General features: G+C 36.6%; 1 protein-coding gene and 1 pseudogene across 8 annotated transcripts in view; one reads left to right on the top strand and one right to left on the bottom strand.

The window, feature by feature from the left end:
- RUNDC3B (RUN domain containing 3B) overlaps positions 1-20,673 on the bottom strand; it is a 152,227-nt gene that overhangs the window by 49,223 nt on the left and 82,331 nt on the right. For all 7 annotated transcript variants that reach the window (XM_082472508.1, XM_082472512.1, XM_082472510.1 and 4 more), the window contains 2 exons: positions 18,261-18,350; positions 16,093-16,173 (listed from right to left, as the gene is read on the bottom strand). In XM_082472508.1, the coding sequence (XP_082328634.1) occupies positions 16,093-16,173; positions 18,261-18,350 (171 nt within the window). The remainder of the gene's footprint in view (positions 1-16,092; positions 16,174-18,260; positions 18,351-20,673) is intronic.
- LOC309665790 (sugar phosphate exchanger 3 pseudogene) overlaps positions 1-20,673 on the top strand; it is a 306,970-nt pseudogene that overhangs the window by 235,875 nt on the left and 50,422 nt on the right. The window lies entirely within an intron of this gene.

Raw genomic sequence — 20,673 nt, 5'->3', positions numbered from 1 at the left:
AGTGGATATCAATCCAAAAATATGAGTAAATATCCTAAGCACCTCAGTTAAAAGATAAAGACCATCAGACTAGAGTTTCTAAACTCAAGTTAAGTACTATTTTAAAAGATATACTTAAAAACGTAAGGGCACAGAAAGGTTAAAAGAACTCTTATTTCATAAATTCTTGCTGTACATTTTTTCACATATTAACACATCTGAAATCAGGGTACAACTTACAACCAATGACACATTACTATTGCTGTCAAACCATTTTCTCACATATTAAATGGAAGGCATGCCAGATCAAATATGGTTAAAAAAAAAGATACTAGAAAAATATTAACCTAAAGAAAACTGGTTAGACTCCATTAATATCAGACAAAATACACTTCAAGGAATTTAAAAATTTACTACATATTTGTGATTACTACATATTGATACTAATTCATTACATCACGATAAATTAAGAATTCTATAATTGTATGCATCTGACAAGTTAGTTTAAAAAATATACAGTAAAAATTAAAAGCATCACAAGGAAAACCCAAGAAATCAAATATCATACTGAAGAATTTACCACATTATTTCAATAATTAAAAAGATGAAAAAGGATAAATGAGAAAGAATATAAAATACTGTATTAGAACAACACCATTAACAAGCATAATCTAATGAATATTAGGCCCAATCATTGGAATATAATTGATCCTAGACCATTTCTCAACAGATTTCAAGGAACTATTATTATGTAGACCATATTCACTAATCACAACAATAACAAAGGCACTGAAAATATTTGAAAATTAAAAATTATACTCCAAGTAACCTTTGGTCAAAAAATTATAGTGGAAACTGTACTTTAAACAACTAAAATAAAAAATAACTTATCAAACTTTTAGGATGCAGCTAAAGTAGTACTTCAAGGGATGTTTATAAGCCTTATTTACTCATAAGAAAAGAAGTAAATTTAAGTATTGAGAAAGAAAAGATCATAAAAGCTCTCAACAAACTGGGTATAGAGGGAACATACTTCAACATAATACAGGCTATGTATGTTGAGCCCACAGCTAACACCATATTCAATGCTGAAAAGCTGAAAGCTTTTCTTCTAAGATCAGGAATAAGACAAGAGTGCCCACTCTCACCACTTATATTCAACATAGTATTGGAAGTCCTAACCAGAGAGCAAATAGGCAAGAGAAAGAAATGAAAGGCATCCAAGTCAAAAAGGAAGAAATAAAACTGTCACTATTTGCATATGACATGATATTAAATATAAAAACCCTAGACTCCACCAAAAAACTGTCAGAATAAATAAATTCAGTAAAGTTGCAGGATACAGTATAAATATACAAAAATCAGTTGCATTTCTATACACTAATAATCAACTACCAGAAAGAGAAATTAAGAGAACAATCCCATTTGCAGTTGCATCAAAAAGAATAAAATACCTACAAATAAATTTAACTAAGAAGGTGGAAGACCTGTACACTGCAAACTGTAAGACGTTGAAAAAACTGAAGACACAATTAAATGGAATGATATTTTGTGCTCATGAATTAAAAGAATTAATATTGTTAAAATGTCCATACTACCTAAATCAATCTACAGGTTTAATGCAATGCCTACAAAAATTCCAATGAGTTTTTCACAGAAATAGAACAAACAATCCTAAAATCTGTATGGAACCACAAAATACCCCCAATAGCCAAAGCAATTTAGAGGAAGAAGAACAAAACTGGAGGCATCACACGTCCTGCTTTCAAAATATATTACAAATCTACAGTAATCAAAATAGTACAGTACTGGCATAAATACAGATATGTAGATTAATGGAACAGAACAGAGAGCCCAGAAACAAACCCATGTATATATGGTCAATTAATTTATGGCAAAGAAGCCAAGAATATACAGTGGGGAAAGACAGCTTTTCCAACAAATGATGCTGAGAAAACTGGTCACCCACCTGCAAAAGAATGAAACTGGAACCCTATCTTATACCATATACAAAAATCAATTCTAAATTGATTAAAGACTTGAATGTAAGACCTGAAACTGTAAAAATCCTAGAAGAAAACATAAGGGGTAAGTTCCTTGACATCAATCTTGACAATGATTTTTGGCTTTGACACCAAAAAGAAAAAAAAGTAAAAAAAAAAAAAAAGCAAAAGCAAGATAAAGAAGTGGGGCTACATCAAACTAAAAGGCTTCTGCACAGCAAAGGAAACCAGCAACAAAATGAAAAGGCAACCTACTGAATGGGAGGAAATATTTGCAAATCATATATCTGATAAGGAGTTAATATCCAAGATATATAGAGAACTCAAACAATAGCCAAAAAACAAACAATGTGATTGAAAAATAATCAGAGGAAGAGAATAGACATTTTTCCAAAAAAGACATACGAATGGCCAACAGGTACACAAAAAGGTGCTCAACATCACTTATCATCAGGGAAATGCAAATCAAAATCACAAGATATCACCTCACATATGTCATAATGGCTATCATCTTAAAAAAAAAAAAAGAATGGCTATCATCAAAAAGATAAGTGTTGACGAGGATGTGGAGAAAAGGGAACCCTTGTGCATTGCTGTGGGAATGTCAATCGATACAGTCATTATGGAAAACAGTATGGAGTTTCCTCAAAATATTGAAAATAGAACTACCGTATGATCAAGCAATCCCACTTCCAGGAATGTAGCAAAAGGAAATGAAAACAGAATCTTGAAGAGATACCTGTACTCCCATGTTTACTGCAGCACAAGTAATCAAGATATGGACACAAGCTAAGTGTCCATCAATAAATGAATGGATAAAGAAGATGTGGTGTATACATATACTCAGTGGAATGTCATTCAGCCATGAGAGGTTAAGAAGTCTTGCCATTTGCAACAACATGGATGGATCCTGAGAGCATTATGCTAAGTGAGATAAGCCAGACACAGAAAGACAAATACTGGAGGTATCACTTATATGTGGAATTAAAAAAAAAAAAAAAAAAGTCAAACTCATAGAAATAGAGAGTAGAAAATGGTTCCCAGCGGTGAGGAGGAGGAATAGGAAGAGGTTGTTAAAAGGGTACAAATTTTCAGCTGTAAGATTAATAAAGTCTGAGGATCTAGTGTAAAACATGGTGATTATAGTTGATAACACTGTATCATACAACTGAAATTTGTTAGGAGAGTAGAACTTAAATGTTCTCACACACACACAAAAAGATAAATATGTGAGGTGATGGATATGTTAATTAACAACATGGGGGAAATCCTTCCACAAAGTATACATTATCAAAATATGGCATCAAATCACCACAATGTACACTTTTTAAAAATATTTTATTTATTTATTTTAAAATAAATTTATTTATTTATTTTTGGCTGTGTTGGGTCTTCGTTGCTGTGCACAGGCTTTCTCTAGTTGCCGCAAGCGGGGGCTACTCTTTGTTGCGGTGTGTGGGCTTCTCATTGCGGTGGCTTCTCTAGTTGTGGAGCACGGGCTCTAGGCACGCGGGCTTCAGTAGTTGTGGCATGTGGGCTCAGTAGTTGTGGCGCATGGGCTCTAGAGCACAGGCTCAGTAGTTGTGGCGCATGGGCTTAGTTGCTCCGTGGCATGTGGGATCTTCCCAGACCAGGGATCGAACCCGTGTCCCCTGCACTGGCAGGCGGATTCTCAACCACTGCGCCACCAGGGAAGCCTGCACAATGTACAATTTAAATACCTTAGAATTTTACTTGTTAATGATACCTCAATAAAGCTGATTTTACAAAAGATCATCACAAACCCAAAGGAGGTAGAAGAAACAAAATAATATAGATAAAAACAGAAATTAATGAGCTAGATGGCAAAGGTACAACAGAGGATCAACAAAGAAAAACAAACACTTAATGACTAACAAAATTGATAAAGCTTTGGCAAGGATGATTTAAAAAAGAGAAAAAAATAAAAGTTACGATAACAAAAAGCAAAAGGTAATATAACTAGAGATGAAAAGAGATTTAAAAGATATTAAAAGAAATTCTCTGAACATCACTATATAAAATTCTGAAAATTTTAACAAAATATAATTTACCAAAACTGAACCAATAATAGAAACTGGAAAGATCATAAATAAATCAGTAAGTTTTAAAAACATCCAAGAGGGACTTCCCTGGTGGCACACTGGTTAGAAATCTGCCTGCCAGTGAAGGGGACACGGATTCCATCCCTGTTCTGGGAAGATCCCACACGCTGCAGAGCAACTAAGCCCATGCACCACAACTACTGAGCCTGTGCTCTAGAGCCCACAAGCCACAACTACTGAGCCCATGTGCCACAACGACTGAAGCCCACGCACCTAGAGCCCGTGCTCTGCAACAAGAGAAGCCACCGCAATGAGAAGCCCGTGCACTGCAACACAGAGTAGCCCCCGCTCGCCACAACTAGAGAAAGCCTGCGTGCAGGAACAAAGACCCAACGCAGCCAAAAGTAAAAATAAATTAATAAATAAATTTATATATATATGGAAACAAAGAAAAAAGCAATGAATACAAAAAAATTTTTTTAAACAAAAAATAAATAAAAACATCCAAGAGTAGAAAGGGAGAACTGATAACAAGGAAGTTCCTTATAAGGACAAGGCAGAAAATAAATACTGACTATGGTGGTCCAAGGAACTGTATAAACACTTCACATACATCACCTCATTAATCCTCATGATATCCCCATGAGGTATTGCTGTACTATTTCATAGGTTCATTCAGCAAATGAAGAAAATGAGAATAAGAGATAAGCAATTGCTTGAGGTCACACCAGTAAGGGGAACTGGTATCACTATTTTAGACAGAACATTCAGTGGAGCCTTCATTACTAAGATGGTGTTAAGCTGAGGTTTAGAGATGAGCAAACTAGCCATGCAAATATCTGAGAGAGACTGTGCTCCTGGTAGAGAGAACAGAAAGACGCACAGGTGTGCCCAGTGTTCTCAAGGGATAACAAGATGGCCAGTGTTACTGAAGCACAGTGAGTAACAGGGCAGGGAGTAAGACATGAGGTCAGAGAGGTACTGGAGGCCAGACCAGCTAAGGAATTTGTTTTTCACTTCGGGTCCGAAGGAAAGAAACTACTGGAGAGTTGTGAGCAGAGGAATGAAGTGATTTGACTTCTATTTCAGAAGGATCACTCTGGCTGCTCTATGGAGAAATAAGCTACAGGAGTCAGAGGTGAAGCATGAAGACCCTTGCAAATCTCCAGGTTTAAATTTAGGAGGTGACGGTGGTGCAAAAATATCTGCTGATGGATCATATGTGGATTACGGAAGAGAGAATTCAACAATGACTCCAAAGTTTTTGAGCATGAACAACTGGAATGCCAGAACTACCATTCTTGGAATGGCAAAGACTAAAGGAAGGAAAGTGTTTTTGTGTGAGGGGGTGTGTGGGGTGGTGGGATTAGGAGTTCATTATTGTACATGTTGTATCTGAGGTGCTGATTACACATCCAAGTGGAGATGTCAAGTTGGCAGCTGGATGTATGAGTTCAGAGTTTAGAGTAGTGTTCCAGGTGGAAATATATATTTGGGAAAGAAGCAGCATATAGATAGTATTTAAAGCCATGAAACTGGATGAAACTACTTAGTAGACAGAGAAGACGATTCAGGACTGATCTCTGAAACAGTCCGACATTGAGAGGTTGGGGAAATGAGGAGAAAGCAGTGAAGGAGAGTAAGAAGGAGCAAAAAGGAGGAAAAGCAGGAGTGCTGACAAGAGCAGTCATGTGTTATCAAACAGTCATGTGTATCAAACAACTGCTCCAAGGTCAAGTAAAGTGAGGAAACTAACCCCTGGATTTGGCAACAAGACAATTACTGGTGACTCTGAAAAGAGCAGTTTCAGTGGTAGGTATTAAAGCTCATTTGAATAGTTCAAGAGAGAATGGAGGCAAAAAAAAAAAGGGAGGCACGGTTTTGTCATAAAGGAAGGGGTACTGAGAAACAGCTAGAAGTGAATGTGGGGTTAGGAAAGTTTCTCTGTTTCATTTTTTAAGATGGGGAAAATAACAACATGCTTATATGCTGTGATGTGTGGGAAGATCTAGAAAAGGAAAAATTAATGGAAGGGGACAACTGCTGGAGCTAAGACCTTAAACAGAAAAGACAGGATGGGATGCAGTACACAGGCCAAAAGACTGGCCTTTGGTAGCAAATGATTAGTTTCTCCCTACTAAGAGGGGGAAAAGGCAGAGTACAGTGGTCCCTCAGTACTCATGAAGGACTGGTTCCAGGAGCCCCCCCCAGATATCAAAGTCCATGGATGCTCAAGTCCCTTATATGTACAAGTCCCATACACATTTGATCCACAGTTGGTTGATTCAAGGATGTGGAACCTGCAGATATGGACAGTATATGGAATGCTACGTTTAGGAAGGGCAATTTAACAGCATGCTTGATCGTTCATGGTCTCTTTCACTCAGCAATTTTGTTTGCAGAAATTTACCTCTTTAGGAAATAATCATTCTAAGTATAAAGACTTAGCTATTAGAATGCTATATTTTAAAGTGAAAAATTGAAGGCATCATAGAAGACCAATAATCATTGGCTAGTACTAGCCTTTTTTGGCCTAAAATCCATTCAAGAAAAAAATGTTTAAAGTTACACCAAGCAGTAACTCAGAAAAAACTTTTCTCACTGGTACACAACCTAAAACTTAATTAAACCAATTTAAAATATGAAATACATTTTAGGATGTTTTCTATTAACATATTTCATATATTTAGCTTCAGAAGGATAAAACTCTATTTCAAAAGACTAATAGCTAATAAATATTTTTCAAAGTTCAACTTCACTAGCAATCAAATAAATGCAAACCAAAACAACAACAGGATATCATTTTTTACTTACAGAATTAGCCACACCTTTAAGTTGGAAATTGTGGAGGCAGGCACTGTCACAAATTGCTGATAGGATCTAAATTAGTATGGCCTCTCTGGACATGCTCTCTTGACAGCATGTTTCAAAAGTTTCAGTAACATATATACTAGAAATTCTACTTCCAGGATTTTTTTTTTTTTAATTTATTTTTGGCTGTGCTGGGTCTGCGTTGCTGCATGTGGGCTTTCTCTAGTTGCAGCAAGCGGGGGCTACTCTTCGTTGAGGTGTGAGGGCTTCTCATTGCGGTGGCTTCTATTGTTGCGGAGCATGGGCTCTAGGCGCGTGGGCTTCAGTAGTTGTGGCATGCGGCCTCAGTTGTTGTGGCTCGCAGGCTCAGTAGTTGTGGTGCATGGGCTTAGTTATTCTGCGGCATGTGGGATCTTCCCGGACCAGGGCTCAAGCCCATGTCCCCTGCATTGGCAGGCAGATTCTTAACCACTGTGCCACCAGGGAAGCCCCTACTTCCAGGATTTTAACTTAAAGAAATAATGATGGTTCTGCATAAAAAGATGTAGTTACAAGGATATTAACTGCAATACTATATACGACAGGGAACTAAATGCACTCCAAAAGTCCAACAATAACTGGGTTAACATACTATACAAATAATGAGTTCTATTCATTTTAGGAAATGATGCTATAGAAGGATAGTTAAAGACATGCAACAATGTTCACTATACAGTATTAAGGGAAACAGTTACATGTATATTATGCTTCCATTTTAATTAAAAAATATTCCTATGCACAGAAAAGGCTGAAAGCTATCCATTAAAATGTTAATGCTTCTAGCAGTTGCTCCTTAAATGTAAGATGAGTGACTTAAGCTTTCTTCTACTTTCTACCTTTATGTATTTTCCAATTATTCTACAATAAATACTTATTTTCCAAATAAGTTAAAAGCAGTAATTTGGGGAGGGAGAGACTCTTACGGTTTCTTAAATTAGGCATCAAATAGAATTTTTAAAAATTGTGTCTAATTACAGGTACATCTGGGTGTAAGTAATTCAATTTAAAAAATATTGGCTCTTTATGACTGTTAGGATAGTTTAAATCTTTGTAAAAAGAAAAACTCCATGGTCTGTAATGCTAACTGGGTTATGACTAGGTTGAATTGGTATTTCCTTTCTTGTTTTAGTATTCTTTATATAACAAGATAGTGGGGATCCTTTAGTATATAAAGAAGAGGAAGGTATACATATATGTTTGGATTAGTGCATTAAAGAAAGAAGAAGCTGCACAAAAAATCAGACAAAAGTGGCTAAGCAGCTGGGGACGTAGAATATAGATCATTAAACTCATTCTGAGGGCACCAGATGAGAAGGCTTCATTATCGTATCTTTATAAAAGCATTGTAATAATTACTACAGTCTCTTATGTAAGAAAAGAGAAAAATCTGTATTTATATTTCTCTTCATTTTTTAATTTAAATTATTTCCTAAATCACTAAAAATAGCTTTTCTATCTGCATTCTGATGACCAAACTCCTATCTCCAACTGTCACCTTGCTCTTTAATTTCAGACTTGAGGCCCACTCTGCACAAACTAGCTGTGTGACTACGTACAAGGTATTTAACCTCTCTGTGTTTCAGTTTTCTCATTTAAAAATAAGGACAGTGGTGCTTACCTCACTGGCTTTTGAGGAGATTAATGAGTTAATAGAAGTAAAGGACTTAGAACAATGCTTGCTATATAATAAACATGCAATAAATAGTATTGATATTTTTACTAGTACTGTTTTGAACTATCCGTTATCTTCACAAAATGTCCTATAATCCGAACATATCCCAAAACAGTACAATTTTATGCCTGTTTAAAACATCTTCTTGGTGTATTTCTTTTCTAGATCTAATGTAACAGAATTATCCCTTTTCCCAAGGGATCCACTTACTTAAGTTAGAAATCTTTGTACCATAATACTCTATTCCTCCTTCTCCTTCATCACCTAAAATAGCTTCACACTCCTAGCTCTGAAATCATAGTGACTTCTCTTACTAGATGGTGATTATCTTGGATACAGGGACTGCATTCCTTTTTAGAAGTTCACAAAGTTCCTATACTCTTGACATGCATGTATCCCTAGGAAAGTTTCTTTAGGCACTCAATAAATGTATCTCAAGTGTGTGTGTATGTTTGTGTGTACACATACATATATTATATATATACATATATTACTCACTCTATCTCCCTTACAGCTTTGGCCTGATCATAACATTTTAGAAGTATATAAAGAGAGGGGGGCGGAGTCAAGATGGCAGACTGGGAGGACGCAAAATTCGCATCTCCCGCACAACTAGGGCACCTACCCGGCACCGGTGGGGGACCACAGACACCTAAGGGGACAGGAGGAACCCCCAGCGACTGGGTAGGACGTGGGGCCTGGGTGGGGGGAGGGATGGGGGGAGGAGAAGTGGAGGCGGGATAGGACTGGCGCCCCTGAGGGGCGGCTGGGGGAGGGAAGGAGTTCCTACACCCAGTGGGACACACCCACGAGATGGGGGAGACCCTGCGGGAAACGGTGGGGCAGGGGCGTGAAGGAACGGAAGGGAACGGGGCCAGGCTTTCCCTGTCCACTTAGGCACAGCCTCTTGGGCTCCCGGGCCTAATCCTCTGCCCTCATAGCCTCCCTCCTGCTGCAGAACCCAAGCCCCGCCCCCACACCCCCACCCAGGGCCCTACCTCTAGGCTCGGAGACCCCCTCAGAGACCCCTTCCAATGCGCTGGGCCTAACCCCTACCCACACACCCTCACCCAGGACCTTGCCTCCAAACTCCAGAACCCCACACGCCAGAAGCCCTTCTTCGAACGTGCTGCCTCTCCCCTTCTGTGCAGGTCCTAGGCAGAGGCCCCGCCCTACGCTTGAACGTCGCCCGCCTAGGCCCCGCCCACAAGGCCTTTTCCAGCTGGTATGGGTCTTGAGCCTAGGCCCTGCCCCACGTTGAAACGTCACTCCCCACCAAGGCCCCACCCCACCCTAAACCCCACCCCTGGCTATGTTCCAAACCCCATCTAAACTCTGCCCCACTTAGCCAAGGCTTTTTTTTTCTTTTTTCTTCTTTTAGGTTGGGGTTCTGTTTTACCCTGTTGTTGATTCATTTATATTTTTATTTTTTCTAATAAATCTTTTATTTTTCTAATTTTATTGTATTCTTTTTTTTAATATTATTATTATTTTTTTAAATTTTAATTTAATTTAATTTAATTTATTTATTTATGGCTGTGTTGGGTCTTCGTTTCTGTGCGAGGGCTTTCTCTAATTGCGGCAAGTGGGGGCCACTCTTCATCGCGGTGCGCGGGCCTCTCACTATCGCGGCCTCTCTTGTTGCAGAGCACAGGCTCCAGATGCGCAGGCTCAGTAATTGTGGCTCACGGGCCTATTTGCCCTGCGGCATGTGGGATCTTCCCAGACCAGGGCTCGAACCCGTGTCCCCTGCATTGGCAGGCAGATTCTCAACCACTGCACCACCAGGGAAGCCCTATGGTATTCTTTATACTTTGTTATTGCTCTGCTCCTTTTGGCTTGTTCCCCCCCCTTTTTTTAAATTTATTTGTTTATTTATTTCTTTTTTCTGTTGTGGTTTTGTTTTACCTTGTTGCAGTTGTTTCAATTATATTTTTATTTTTCCTAATATATTTTTTATCTTTCTAATTTTATTCTTTGTTGTTGTACTACTTGGTTTTGTTTCTGTTTTTTTTTTTTTGGCCACATCATGCAGCTTGCGGAATCTTGGTTCCCAGGCTGGGGGTTGGCCCGAGCTCCTGTGGTGGGAGCGCCAAGCCCAAACTGCTGGACTAACAGAGAACCTCAGACCCCAGGGAATATTAATTGGAGTGAGGCCTCCCAGAGGTCCTCATCTCAGCACCAAGATCTGGCTCTACACAACTGCCTGCAAATTCCAGTGCTGGACGCCTCAGGCCAAAAAAATATGTTACAGACAAAGGAGAAAGGTAAAAACATACAAGATCAAATAAATGAAGACAAAATAGGCAACCTACCTGAAAAAGAATTCGGAGTAATGATAGTAAAGATGATCCCAAATCTCAGAAACAGAATGGAGAAAATACAAGAAACGTTTAACAAAGATCTAGAAGAACTAAAGAGCAAACAAACAGTGATGAACAACACAATAACTGAAATGTAAAATATTCTAGAAGGAATCAATAACAGAGTAACTAAGGCAAAACAATGGATAAGTGAGCTGGAAGATAAAATGGTGGAAATAACTGGTGGGGAGTAGAATAAAGAAAAAAGAATGAAAAGAATTGAGGATAGTCTCAGAGACCTCTGAGACAACATTAAACGTACCAACATTTGAATTATAGGGGTTCTGGAAGAAGAAGAGGAAAAGAAAGGGTCTGAGAAAATATTTGAAGAGATTATAGTCAAAAACTTCCCTAACATGGGAAAGGAAATAGTCAGTCAAGTCCAGGAAGCATAGAGAGTCCCATATAGGATAAACCCAAAGAGAAACACGCCGAGACACATATTAATCAAACTATCAAAAATTAAATACAAACAAAAAATATTAAAAGCAGCAAGGGAAAAGCAACAAATAACATACAAGGGAATCCCCATAAGGTTAACAGCTGATCTTTCAGCAGAAACTCTGCAAGACAGAAGGGAGTGGAAGGACATATTTAAAGTGATGAAAGGGAAAAACCTACAGCCAAGATTACTCTACCCAGCAGGGATCTCATTCAGATTGACGGAGAAATCAAAAACTTTACAGACAAACAAAAGCTATGAGAATTCAGCACCACCAAACCAGCTTTACAACAAATGCTAAAGGAACTTCTCTAAGTGGGAAACACAAGAGAAGAAAAAGACCCACAAAAACAAACCCAAATCAGTTAGGAAAATGGTAATAGGAACATACATATCGATAATCACCTTGAATGTAAATGGATTAAATGCTCCAACCAAAAGACACAGACTGGCTGAATGAATACAAAAACAAAACCCTTATAGATGCTGTCTACAAGAAACCCACTTCAGACCTAGGGACACATACAGACTGAAAGTGAGGGGATGGAAAAAGATATTCCATGCAAACGGAAATCACAAGAAAGCTGGAGTAGCAATACTCATATCAGATAAAATAGGCTTTAAATTAAAGACTGTTACAAGAGATAAAGAAGGACACTACATAATGATCAAGGGATCAATCCAAGAAGAAAACGTAACAATTATAAATATTTATGCACCCAACAGAGCACCTCAAAATACATAAGGCAAATGCTAACAGCCATAAAAGGAGAAATTGACAGTAATACAATAATAGTGGGGGACTTTAACACCCCACTTACACCAGTAGATCATCCAGACAGAAAATCAGTAAGGAAACACAAGCTTTAAATGACACAATAGACCAGACAGACTTAATTGATATTTTTAGGACATTACACTTGAAAGCGGAAAAATACACTTTCTTCTCAAGTGCACACGAAACGTTCTCCAGAATAGACCACATCTTGGGTCAAAAATCAACCTTGGAAAATTTAAGAGGATTGAAATCATATCAAGCATCTTTTCCGACCACAATGCTATGAGACTAGAAATCAATTACAGGAAAAAAACGGTAAAAAACACAAATACATGGAGGCTAGACAGCGCACTGCTAAATAGCCAAGAGATCATTGAAGAAATCAAAGAAGAAATAAAAAAATACCTAGAAACAAATGACAACGAAAACACGATGATCCAAAAACCTATGGGATGCAGAAAAAGCAGTTCTAAGAAGGAAGTTCATAGCAATTCAAGCTCACCTCAAGACACAAGAAAAATCTCAAATAAACAATCTAACCTTACACCTACAGCAATTAGAGAAAGAAGAACAAAGAAAACCCAAAGTTAGCAGAAGGAAAGAAATCATAAAGAGAGACTTCCCTGGTGGCACAGTGTTTAAGAATCCACCTGCCAATGCAGGGGACACTAGTTCAAGCCCTGGTCTAGGAAGATGCCACATGGTGCGGAGCAACTAAGCCTGTGCGCCACAACTACTGAATCTGCACTCTAGAGCCCGCAAGCCACAACTATTGAAGCCTGCGTGCCACAACTTGAAGCCCGTGTGCCTAGAGCCCGTGCTCCGTAACAAGAGAACCCACCACAATGAGAGGCCCATGCACCGCAATGAAGAGTAGCCCCCGCTCGCCACAACTAGAGAAAGCCTGCGCACAGCAACAAAGACCCAATGCAGCCAAAAATAAATAATAAATAAATAAAATTAAAAAAAAATTCAACACCCATTAATGATAAAAACTCTCCAGAAAGTGGGCATAGAGGGAACCTGCCTCAACATAATAAAAGCCATATATCACAAACCCACAGCGAACATCATGCTCAATGGTGAAAAACTGAAACCATTTCCTCTAAGATCAGGAACAAGATAAGGATGTCCGCTCTCGCCACTATTATTCAACAGAGTTTTGGAAGTCCTAGCTATGGCAATCAAAGAAGAAAAAGAAATAAAAGGAATACAAATTGGAAAAGAAGAAGTAAAACTGTCACTGTTTGCAGATGACATGATACTATACATAGAAAACCCTAAAGATGCCACCAGAAAACTACTGGAACTAATCAGTGAATTTGGTAGGGTTGCAGGATACAAAATTAATGTACAGAAATCTCTTGCATTCCTATACAGTAACAACGAAAGATCAGAAAGAGAAATTAAGGAAACAATCCCATTTACCATTGCAACAAAAAGAATAAAATACCTAGGAATAAACCTACCTAAGGAGGCAAAAGACCTGTAATCAGAAAACTATAAAACACTAATGAAAGAAATCAAAGATAACATAAACAGATGGAGAGCTATACCATGCTCCTGGGCTGGAAGAATCAATATTGTGAAAATGGCTGTACTACACCCAAAGCGATCTACAGGTTTAATGCAATCCCTATCAAATTACCAATGGCATTTTTCACAGAACTAGAACAAAAAATTTTACAATTTGTATGGAAACACAAAATACCCTGAATAGCCAAAGCAATCTTGAGAAAGAAAAACAGAGCTGGAGGAATCAGGCTCCCTGACTTCAGACTATATATACTACAAAGCTACAGTAATCAGGACAGTATGGTACTGGCACAAAAACAGAAATATAGATCAGTGGAATGGGATAGAAAGCCAAGAGATAAACCCACGCACATATGGTCACCTCATCTTTGATAAAGGAGGCAAGAATATACAATGGAGAAATGACAGCCTCTTCAATAAGTGGTGCTGGGAAAACTGGAGAGCTACATGTAAAAGAATGAAATTAGAACACACCCTAACACCATACACAAAAATAAACTCAAAATGGATTAAATAAGGCCAGACACTATAAAACTCTTAGAGGAAAAGACAGGCAGAACACTATATGACATAAATCATAGCAAGATCCTTTTTGACCCACCTCCTAGAGTAAGGGAAATAAAAACAAAAATAAACAAATGGGACCTAATGAAACTTAAAAGCTTTTGCACAGCAAAGGAAACCATAAACAAGACCAAAAGACAACCCTCAGAATGGGAGAAAATATTTGCAAATGAAACAACGGACAAAAGATTAATCTCCAAAATATACAAGCAGCTCATGCAGCTCAATATCACAAAACCAAACAACCCAATTCAAAAATGGGTGGAAGACCTAAATAGACATTTCTCCAAAGAAGATATACAGATGGCCAACAAATACATGAAAAGATGCTCAACATCACTAATCATTAGAGAAATGCAAATCAAAACCACAATGAGATATCACCTCACACTGGTCAGAATGGCCATCATGAAAAATCTGGAAAAATAAGTGCTGGAGAGGGTGTGGAGAAAAGGGAACCCTCCTGCACTGTTGGTGGGAATGTAAACTGATACAGCCACTATGGAGAACAGTATGGAGGGTCCTTAAAAAAACTAAAAATAGAACTACCATATGACCCAACAATCCCACTACTGGGCATATACCCTGAGAAAACCATAATTCAAAAAGATACATGTTCCACAATGTTCACTGCAGCACTATTTACAAGAGCCAGCACATGGATGCAACCTAAATGTCCATCGACAGATAAATGGATAAAGAAGATGTGGCACATATATACAATGGAATATTACTCGGCCATAAAAAAGGAACAAAATTGAGTTATTTGTAGTGAAGTGGATGGACCTAGAATCTGTCATACAGAGTGAAGTAAGTCAGAAAGAGAAAAACAAACACTGTACGCTAATGCATATGTATGGAATTTTAAAAAGTGGTACTCATGAACCTAGTGGCAGGGCAGGCATAAAGACACAGACGTAGAGAATGGACTTGAGGGCACAAGGGGGTAAGGGGAAGCTGGGATGAGGTGAGAGAGTAGCACTGACATATATACACTACCAAATGTAAAATGGATGGCTAGTAGGAAGCTGCGGCACAGCACAGGGAGATCAGCTCAATGCTTTGTGACGACCTAGAGGGGTGGCATAGCGAGGGTGGGAGGGAGGCGCAATAGGGAGGGGATATGGGGATATATGTATACATATAGCTGATTCACTTTGTTGTACAGCAGAAACTAACACAACACTGTAAAGCATTTATACTCCAATAAAGATGTGAAAAAAAAAGAAGTACATAAAGATCATTATTCTATTCAGGAAATCAATTATGCAAGAAGATCTTCAGAATATCTTTAGATTTCATCTGATTAATTTTCAATGCTGATGAGATTATGGAAAATCCATAACTCTCACAAAATACTGGTAGTAGGATAAACTGATACAACTCTAAGAACAGACTTTAAGAGCCACAAATTTTTTTACTGTACTTACCTGAATAACTCTATAAATTCACAACAGAAACAAAAGGAAAATTTATTTGCACAAAAATGTTCATTATTCTTTTCATTATAATGGAGATAAATGAAAAACAATCTAAATAATGAATTATAGTTTTGTAATCTCAATGGACTATTATAGAGCTATTAAAGTTATTATATTGACTACAGCAGTAGAAATACATGCTATTTTTTAAAAACTATATTTACACAGGGATTACAATTATGTAAAAACTATATATTTACATATATACTAAAAACACAACTGGAGTTTATATTTTTGAATGATCTCTGATACTGAAATAAATGTTTTATAAAAAGTAGTTTTAATCAGATGAATATATTGCACAACAAGACATTCAATTATAAATTAAGATTTCAATAACATATTTCAAAATGTCAAATACCTTTGGGTAAACTTCAAATATGGTGTATAGTCTATTACAGCAGGAAAGTTGCCATCTAATCCTTCTCCCTTCAGGCAGAAGCTAAGACAATAGACAGTAAATATATTAATACATAAAAATTTAAGTCAAAGTGTTATAAACAATCTCTCGTTAGAGACATTTGTTTCATCAAATTGCAGGTGAATTTTTTATTTGTAATTTAAATGTGACTTGTTATAAACACCTCATAAAGATATTCCACCTTCCATGTCAATAACAAAGGCTTGTATGAGTTAATAACACTGTTACATAAATATATCATGCAAAAGTAAAACTTACTGAGAAATCTGTTCAAACATTATTTATTTCATACTATCTTGGTCTTTATTAAATTCTTAAGACATCGCTAGAGAATTTTCAAATGAAGCCTTGTTGTTCACATTTACAAATTCTCAGGTGACACTTAATATCTCCTAAAAAGGTCTAATTAGAAAAAAATTCATGTGGTTTCCCTGGTGGCACAGTGGTTGAGAGCCAGCCTGCCAATTCAAGGGACGTGGGTTTGAGCCCTGGTCTGGGAAGATCCCATATGCCACGGAGCAGCTGGGCCCGTGCGCCACAGCTGCTTAGCCTGTGCTCTGGAGCCCGCAAGCCACAACTACCGAGCCCGCGTGCTACAACTACTGAAGCCTGCGCGCCTAGAGCCCGTGCTCCGCAACAAGAGAAGCCACCGCAATGAGAAGCCCGCGCACCGCAACGAAGAATAGGCCCTGCTAGCCGCAACTCGAGACAGCCCGCAAGCAGCAACGAAGACCCAGTGCAGCCAAAAATAAATAAATAAAATAAATTAATTTAAAAAAAAAAGAAAGAAAAAAATTCATATATGAACCACTACCTTCTGGTTTCTTTGGGAAATTTGCCTGTTGAAATACTTGTTCTAATATGTTAATATCAAGGGTGCAGTATATATTTTTCCAGAATTGAATGAGGAAAGAATCAAAGTGGCAACATTTTACCTGGGCTTTCCTTCATTTATAGAAATGTTACTAATGCATCTTTAAGACACCTGCTCTCTATACAGTATCAATGGGTTACAATAAGCCAAGAGTTTAGATTCTTATCCCATTTTTTTTTTCCAACTAAAAAATAAATTAAGTTGTAAAGTATTTGGACAGAGCCAGCAACATGCCATGTAAAAAGTTAACACCCTTAGAGGGATCATAAAGACAACCTTCATAACTGCATCCATCATGTTCATCATAAAGAATTAAGCTAATTAACCCAATCCCACTTATCAAATTTTAAATAGAGGAAAGTTACACTTACAAAGTGAAAAGTATTTTGCAAAAGAAGTGATTTACTAGAAAAAGTTAACCTCAGTGAAACTGGGTGGCATTATTTTTTAGTTCAAAAATGAACTAAAAATGAAAAGTAGATTTTCATTTAAGTTTTATACTTATTTGTTAACATTCTTGGATTTTTAAGTGATATATTTCAATAAAAATATAATACTTCCTTCATTCTCATGTTTGAGTTCTTATTCTAGACAAACCTTTTACTTTTAGTACAATGTAAAATCTTAGATCAATTAAAGAAATGCAAAAGGATACTGCCATCAACCTAAAAAGAACTTACAATGTCCATTTTTAGTACTTGTAATCTTATTCTGAAATCAACTCATCTTGTTGATAATAAAAGCAAATATTAACAAAATTTTTAATAGTCTAGATACAAAACAAGAAACATAACATACCTAAGATAGTCTGTCAATATCCTCATTATCTCACCACATGAGACAATGAAAATCTTTCTGGGTTTGAATTTTCTTTTAGTGTATTTCTTTTTCATTTTAAAGCAGTAGTTGAAAAATACTAAGAGATGAGATCCAAAACCTTCCTTCAGTGCTACCAGAGTGCATGACTTCTCTGCTTGGCAGGATGTGGTCCAAGCTTTCTTTTTACCCGAACTAGAGAGCAAGGTTGTCAGTTAATTCCCTAAGTTTGAGACAGCCTCTTTTTTGAGAGCAAACCTATTTAGAAAACTGATCTCATTCGAAAGGGAACAACATAAATCAAATCAATATCCAACTGTGTGCTTTACTTAGAAAACTGAAAGAAAAGAATCATAAGTAGAAACTATTATGAGGTAGAAAAACTTTAAGTCATAATGCATGTAGTTAGATGAAATACCTGAAATCAATAGCATTGAGTCCAAGCAGCATGCCAGCAAGCATATTTGCTTCCTCACCCAAGACAATTGCTCCATCTTCATAAAATCTCCTAAAAAGTGAAATGGGTGAACACATAAATATTAAAAACTGGCTGAAGTTTCATCTACAGAAATCACTTAGAGCCCAAGCTAAAGTAGAAAGAACTAAATTTTATTTAATTTGTCACAACAAGAACATACTTGGATCACTCAAGTCTTGCAGATATTTAGAAAAAAAAAGCTGCCACCGTAACAAAGAAAATCATTCTAAGTGCTTATACCTCTCTTAAAAAGAATCCCCAAAGTGACGCATTCAAGGGGTCTACAGTGTCTAGCATTTTTCTCTAAGAGTGAAGCAATATAAATGTAAACTGAAAGGTGGTAAATTCACAGTCATTTATACTGGTCTATTTTCAATACTATGTAGATTATTATTCTATACATAGAACAAACACAAACATACATTCTGTTTTTCTGTAATTCCAACGGTTATTAACTAAATTAAGAACTAGGAAGGTGTGATTAATAGTAATTTATGCTAACCTTTAACACTACAATACTAATAGGGCAGATGGGCTAGCAAGGTGGCTGCCTATGAAAAAAAAGTATTCATCATATCTTTGACAAAAAGTGAATATGAATCTATCTGTGCTAATTCCTGGAAAGCTTTCTGTTTTGGTTAATGTTAATTTTTAAAATACTAAAGTTTTATTTTAAAATATTTAAAATAAATATTTTGAAAAAAATATTATTTAATATGGACTTAAGGTATTTTTCCACAAAAGAATGTAAGATCATTGAATTTACTTCTTTTTAAAAATAATAGTATGCAAAAACTGGTTTATGTTCAGTAACAGGGAAAATTAAATTGTTATAACTATTTATATTACACACAGTGAACACCACTCTATAACACCCCACTAACTAAAAGGAAAGTTTCTTATTAAATGAAATTTGTCTTGCTCTTTTCCATATTCATGAGTTTATAAAGGCTGCATGTAAAGTTTATAATACTATCATCAATACTGAATAGTCCACAGTTTACCAAATACTTTTACAATCATACTATTTAATAATTGCAAAGCCCATGAAGTAAATGCTGAAGGACTTGTCATTCATTTCAAATGCACCATCAAGAACTGAGTCAGGTTAAAACAATTTGCCCAAGCTTATGTTGATAAACTTATCAAGGAGGAAAACCAATCCTTCTTACTTTAAGTTCTACATATTTTCTATTAAACCATAATACTTCTTTTAAAACAAAATATTTAAAGAGAATTTAACCTCTGTTATGGACCTTAAGGAATTTTATATGAATAAAAAGTACAAAGAAAAATAAGAGACAACTATTTACCCTCTGACAGATGTAAGGCTGCCAACAAACATGGTGGGAAGACTAGCTTGGATTAGATGTTTTCTGTTTCCTCGGAAATATGGGAATTGTTTTTATTCATTTACATAAAAGGAGAAAAACTAAAAGTTCCAGCCTAACAAAGATTAGTAAAATAAAGGGAAGTAATTTCTACATATTCAACTGAGGTGTTCCACAAAAAGGTAATCTAAGATATACAGATTTGTCTAAAAGATATTTAGACAAATCTATACCTCTGAGATCTTGTCCCTGCCCCAATGGCTAAATTGGCTGTTGACAGAATATTTTATCAACTCCTGGAAGAACTGTGATTCCAATGGTTCTAGACCACCACATTCTATGGGACACATGTGTTTGTTCTGGCTTTTGACACTGGCAATCACCCATTATTCCTAGTACTTCCCTATATAAGAAAAGGTCTACTTTTATTTGCCACCTTGAGCCCACCATGTTTTAAAGTACATTCTAGGAGTCAGATCAAAACTATTCTTGCTTGTTTCCTAATGTTAATATTATATTAGGAACTAATGAAAAATACCTGAAACAAATAAAAACTAACTGGTTTTTAGAAAAATTTTTAAGCCTAAAGGTCATTTATATGTGTGTATATCATATTGATTTACTGAGGTTTTTTGGCTTTTGTTTTACTACTGATTTTTTTAAGCTAACCCATATAAGTGAAGTGCTTGCTATATGTGAAATCAATAATTCCACTCAAATAAAACCAAGCATGAAGCATAATGTTGCATAGACCTGATTTTAAATTTAACAGTCTTCACTGCAACAGAGGGGAAGGGAGGACAAATGGAAGAGGAAAGGCTAGTTAAGAGAAATGTCCATTGTATGCTGAACTTTTCATTATTAGTCCTGGTTAAAAAAAACAAAAAAAATTTCAGTAAATGCACTTCTAAGTTTGAGATAACAAATTTTAAAATAACAATATTTAAAAGAATACTGAATTGAAGTGATCTGAAAAAGATTATATTTCTATCATTTAATCAAAGACACACACTCATTCATGT

This window comes from Balaenoptera physalus (genome assembly GCF_965194825.1).
Source record: "Balaenoptera physalus genome assembly, chromosome: 8".
Classification (NCBI taxonomy): Eukaryota; Metazoa; Chordata; class Mammalia; order Artiodactyla; family Balaenopteridae; genus Balaenoptera; species Balaenoptera physalus.
Note: the sequence above shows the minus strand (reverse complement) of the source record. Positions and strands in the feature narration are given on the sequence as shown.